Source organism: Pempheris klunzingeri, chromosome 6 (genome assembly GCF_042242105.1).
Source record: "Pempheris klunzingeri isolate RE-2024b chromosome 6, fPemKlu1.hap1, whole genome shotgun sequence".
Classification (NCBI taxonomy): Eukaryota; Metazoa; Chordata; class Actinopteri; order Acropomatiformes; family Pempheridae; genus Pempheris; species Pempheris klunzingeri.
The window spans coordinates 10,400,183-10,406,186 of NC_092017.1; the positions used below are offsets into that span (position 1 = coordinate 10,400,183).

At 41.8% G+C, this 6,004-nt stretch overlaps 1 protein-coding gene across 2 annotated transcripts; it reads right to left on the minus strand.

Moving 5' to 3' along the window:
* Nucleotides 1-1,041: 1,041 nt before the first annotated feature.
* atp5f1d (ATP synthase F1 subunit delta) lies at nt 1,042-5,697 on the minus strand. Of its 2 annotated transcripts, none has more exons than XM_070832367.1 (5): nt 5,477-5,697; nt 4,615-4,768; nt 3,915-4,003; nt 1,326-1,455; nt 1,042-1,173 (listed from the first exon to the last, which is right to left on the minus strand). In XM_070832367.1, the coding sequence occupies exons 1-4, from the start codon at nt 5,591-5,593 to the stop codon at nt 1,333-1,335; spliced, it is 483 nt and encodes a 160-aa protein (XP_070688468.1). In that variant the 5' UTR covers nt 5,594-5,697; the 3' UTR covers nt 1,042-1,173; nt 1,326-1,332. The 2 variants fall into 2 exon arrangements, with proteins under 2 accessions (XP_070688468.1, XP_070688469.1); XM_070832368.1 differs by having other exon boundaries at nt 1,042-1,200; nt 1,325-1,455.
* Nucleotides 5,698-6,004: the final 307 nt, after the last annotated feature.

The window sequence follows — 6,004 nt, forward strand, 5'->3', positions numbered from 1 at the left end:
TGAAAGAGACACAGTTTGGGAAGGAGAACAGAGAACAGGATGTGTGAGAGGTGTTGAGAACTTTTTTTTATCTGTGTACTGACCTGAGTCAGAGTCTGCAAGTCTCCACAGCACGTGCTTAATCAGTGGAAAAAGACATTTCAACACATTTGATAGTTCGTCTTCACTGGTTTCAAAGGTTTATTTGCTTAGTGTGTTGGAAAACCTCTTCCTGTTTTGAAGTGAGAACTCAGGCCATAATGCATATAAAACTGCTTTAAAAACATAAGCTGCAGCTTTGCCATTTCTGTGTAAACAGTGGTAGTTAAGTGTACTCACACTTGTTAAAAGACCCTCAAGAGATTTGACATTCAAAATAAACCAGTTGCGGTTTCAGCTCTGAAAGTCGGCACGTGAATGAGGTCAGTGCCTCCTGGGGTGAGTCTGAGCTGAAATCTGTGGTTAAGAAACGAGAGAAAGGCCCAGTTTTCCACAGAATGGGCAGTGAAGGACTTTTCCTGGCTTTGTCACAGAAGCCTGAGGTCATCACTCATAACAAACAAGCTCTGCCAACACATTTAAACCAAGGCAGCGGCTGAGGGCTCTGAATTACTCCAACCCACAAGTGGGTCTGCAACAGTCAAGGTGACTCAGCTTTCAACAGATACAGGAGCAGATACACTGCAGTACAAATCTAAAATTCTTCTTCGATTGAGTTATCTTGAAGGAAATCCCATCCAGCAAAGGTTATATGACAAATGTAATGACTGTTCCTACCGTGAAACTGTGGATTGACGAGAAGCAGAGCAACAGCCTGATTATTCGCAATCTGCTGGTGCAAAATATAGCCAATATCTGCTGCCACCAAGTGGCTGAAACACTCACTACATAACAAGCAGATTAGTGCAGAGGTGACTTTTTATTTGGGTTGACGGCAAAAGCATTTCCAGTGGAGAAGACGTGTGCGTGCGCGACTGTTGCAAGTCATGCTGCATCACAAATACTAGACATCATCATTAAGTAGTGAGAGAAAGCCAGATTTAAAGAAAACTCACCACCAAGTAATTCCAAATAAATTTATTTTGTAATTTTTTTTCCACTGTACAAAGCAAGGTTGGAGTCTTCTGGACACTGACGAGACTGAGCTGGAAAAACAGATGGACCATTGACTTCCATCAAAAACACGGAGATTACCTGGAGGGGGAACCGAAACACAGTGACCCAGTTGGAGGAACACAAAAACATGAGACAATAACATGATCAGTTGTCATTATCCTGTTGGGTTAAACTACTTGACAGGACGTCTCTTATGATCACATCATGGTGCAGCAGCTGAGGTGTCGTACCACAGATCTACTCCAGAGCCTTGACGATGGCTTCGTTGGCGTCTATGCTGATCTGAACCTCTGCCCTCGCTGCCTCATCAGATATACCGAGCAATTGAGACTGCGCCTTCTCCAGGTTGGTCTTGGCAGCCTAAAAAAAAACAAAACAATGAGAAACAGCACAGGAAAGCAAATGATTAAGCTCACAGTTCAGATTTTGTTTTGTGGCATCAAAACACATCCTCATCATCTGTTCCCTCTTTACTAAAAGAAGTCTTGAACGGGCCAATTACGACAGGTTCAAGAATCACATCCTAAAAACCTTTTGAGGCTAAAAGTGATGTAAAAACCAGAATAGCAGCATCGAGTCACAAGTGGGGAGCACGACGAGCAGAGAAAATCCCCACTGCCTCTTTGCTCTGAAAGCTCCATTTGTCACAGTAGTGATTAGAAACGAGAAATGCCAAACATAGCTGGAAGTTAAAGGTCTCCCAGTAGGGATTTGACACATCTGCTATAACTCAACAGTGACTGACCTTTCCCTCCTTATTAACAGCGTGGGCTCATGTGCATTTTCACTGCACACTGGAAGACAACGAGGGAAAAATAACTCATTTACTGCTATGAAGTCAACTTGACAGTGACACTGGCAGTGCCCAAGGTCAAAGACAGACACCTCCGCGGCGATTGTGCAATAACACAGCATAGCATTAACAAGATTGACATTTAAACAAGGGCTCAACACTGAAGTCCAACTGCAACACTGATCAGATGGATAATCATCAGCTGGGAGGTGCTCATCAGCAGAGAATCACCATTTAATAAAAAAAAAAGTGTGGTGTGAGCTCACAGAAGAGTCTCTGCTGTCAAAGATCACGTCCCCGCTGGGACACAAACCAGGGTGAACAAGCAGTAATTATGCATGCCTCTGCAAACTGGATATGGACACACACAGCTCATTAAAACATTAGAGATCCATGGAGAATCGACTGACCCACACTAGACTGACATTGTGAAGACATCATTTGTGAGCCCCAAGTGGTCCCTGCTAGATGTTAAGAGTGAAAGTACACATGGACAGCTCCAGTATTTAGCATATGTTGCAAATGTGGTAAATCAGACAAACAATAACATGTACAAATCTATTACAAAACGAGGGACATTCAGAGCCGATATTTCAATACATCTCCTTTCTGTTTGTGACAAAAATGTACATCACATGTACTTCAAATGGGAAGATGCTGACTTTAACTCTGAGCTGGCAAAGAATGAACTTGATATCAAAAAAAAAAAAATCAGAAGAAATGCATTTTTGGCCACTTGCACTGTGAAATCAAAGTTCAGAGTTGACTGCAGATCGAAAGAGTTGTTCAGGATTAAAAACACTCACAAAAACTACCTCCGGTAAAAATATAATTGCTGCCAAGTCTCTGCTAGGTTTGTGACACAAAAATAAAGAAAACCAGAGCAAATCAAAGTCTGTTTTTACAGAGACCAAATATTGGAAAAAAAAAAAAAAAAAACAGTTAAACATAATTTATCACAGTTTTATCATTTAAATGCAAAAAAACCCCAAAGTTCCACTGGGTTTCTCAAAACAGGATTGAAAACTACACATTGTATCAATAATCTTGCTTGAACCAAACACAGTTTCTTTCTAAGAGGGCTTCCTTGTGGTGTAATCTTCTGAATCTCCTTAAGTTCAGGGGCTGAGTTCCTAATCGTTAAACGCCACAAGTATTGATCGATCCTAGCAGTTATAGGTGCCTCATTAAAAATATGTAGTGTTAGATCATCATTGTCCATTATGCAGTTCATAATAAGGAGATCGATAGCAGTGTTAGTTCAAATCATTAAAGTAAATACAGGGTTCAAGATCACCTGTACTATATAACACCACCCAATCAATTAACCCTGCATTAAACACCACCTTTGTGATGCTTAAGTTCAGTGGGTGTTGGGACTGTGTCAAGAAGGTGTTCATTCTTTTTCAGTGGCATTCGTTTTACCATCATTACCGTTATTGCGTCCTCACTTATTTTTCCATGTCGATTTCAAATTGAACATTTAACCTCATACCAGTGACTTGTGTTCTGTTCCATACTGATGTTTTCATACACGTGATTTTATTCAACAAGAGGATGTAGTCTCTTCTCTACAAGCACCTTGTGGGTGGATAAGTGCGGCGACGCATAAAGCAAATGCATTCAGTGCTGCAGATGCAGATAGGGTTAAAAGATATGGAAAACATTTATTACAATACGCAGAACTCTATACTGTGATGTTGATAAATGAATTTATCGTGATGCAGTAAAAATCTGGAATCTAAATTGAGATGGTGTTTGTACATAATGTATAAATGCTTTTTGGTTACTGCAGTGACATCAACAATCCTGTGAATCCAGTGTCTCCAAACAGTCGTTCTGCTCATTGATTTGCTACTTTTAGTACATCTGGAGATAATAGAGGGATAATGACTACGCTGGTATAAACTACATTGTGAAAAACAAATTCTTATCATATCATGGTATATGTGATCATACTGCCCACCATTAGAGCAGATGCTGCTCTAGTATGTATGCGAGTGAACTGAGGTTGGCATTTACTCACAGCAACGTCCAGCTGGTCCAAAGGAACAGCCTCCTCAGCGAGCAGTTGCACTGAAGAATCAGCGTTGACTGTTACTGACCCACTGCTCACTGCTCTCACACACACACACACACACACACACACACACGCGTGTAACTAAAACATGCCAACATACAGTCATATTCTCTGTGTGTTGAAACAAAAGCAATGAGTATTATAGAGCACGAACACCCTGCTCAGGCTACCTTCTGTTCCGCACTATAGTTTCTCACTGAGGAATTCCTTCATTTACGTGAACAGCTGAAACGTGATACCTGGGTATTCTGTAATTGAATATTTTGTAATGCCACAGAGAAACTTAATATTTTAAGAAGGCGAATATTGTTTTTTTTTGTTAGCATTACATTACAACAGAGTTTTTCTGAAAAACACTTTTGCCTGGAACACTTTGAACAACTTCTCAGAGCAGAAGTTAATACCATCTAATCGAGACAGCTTTAATCATTAAAATATCACCTACTGTGAGAATACAAATAATGATCTGATATGCTGGTTTATGTTTTTAATACAACGTAACAAAGCATCACTGGCTTTTGCCTAAACAATGATGCCATCAAAGCATGAGAATCACTCATTTGAACAGCAGAAACATTCTGTCGAGGTGTTTAGTTTCGGCCTGAACTCTGTCACTCTTCATCATTTTGGTAAAGCAAAATCGTACCAAAGTATTTGGCAGTGGAGCCGTCGTCACCGATGACTGTGACAACACCGGGCCGGAGCACCTGCAGGGTGGGTACGTGGGCAGGAAGGATACCAAACGCACCAGTGAGTGTGGGCACGTCGACCTGCTTCACACTAGCCTCTTTGAAGAACACCTGGAGAGTGGAGACAGGGGATGGGGAGATGCGTTCACTGACTTACAGACTGCCCACGGGGAAACATCAACAAATGGTGACTCAACAAAAGATGCAGCTGCCAAACTACCAGCATATCAATAGCCATTATAATATGACGCAACCACTGTCTCTCACCTGTCCATGTACTTTAAATGCAACATACGTCAGTTTTTTTTTTATCATTATAGGATCAGTGCATGGGTTCTGCAGCAGAAGCAGGTATGCAGTGATTCACTGTGGAACATGAGCCTCAAGGTTAGAGAGCTCTGCATTAAACTGCTAACACACACTTGCTGAGTTCAGGCTTCACAGTGCATTTAACCTTTAACAGTACACACGTAAAAACATGTGCACAGAGATGTACTTTAAAGGTAACTGACCTAAAAAAGTGCAATGTTTAAGTGGTATACTTTGCCACTGTCAAAGACGGTGAATGACAGCTAGGTTAGCCATCGTTAGCTAGCTAAGCTACAGAGCATTCAGAAAGCACAATGAATTACTCTCAATACTTTGAGTAGCAATGACGCCAAATTCATGCATTAGTACAAAACTGCTACATGACACCGGAGCCAGAGTTTCTCTGTGACCTGTGACCGTGCATTTCAGCGAGAAACCGAGTTAGCCATGTAGCTAACTGGGCCCCAACAAGCCTCGCCAGTAGCGTTAAGGTTAGCTAACGGTAGCTACCTGTGACGGGGAGGCGAAAGTGAAGGACATCTGCGGGGCTCCGCTGGCGGCCTCAGCGTAGGAGCGAGCTTGTCTCAGCACAGGAAGAGCACGACGGAGAAATCTTCCTGCCATCATGTCTGAAAATCAGATCTAACTCAAGTACGAGTGAATGACAGAGATCCTCAAGCCCGAGCGTGAAGGCAGTCAGTGTGCGCTTGGTAGGACAAGGACGTTGGTAACCTACCCACAAGGCTTTGTGGTGTCGCAAAGGATGCAGGGTAGTGTAGTCCTTTCTTTTTCTTTTTTTTTTTTTAAACAGAGGCGCAGCCAAATTAAGGTCCAGTTTGACTATTATGGATGAGTTGTGAGTTTGGGCGTTTTTTTACCATCTTGTTTACAACATATCAAATCCAAGTAAGTGTTATTTTCTTGTCATAGTAGTCTGTTTCAGCTGCAGGTCTGGAAACACTTTGCAGAAGAGTGGCCCATTAGCCTTCTACTGCATGGCGATGCCATATGGCAACAATTACTTAAATCTCATTTTTA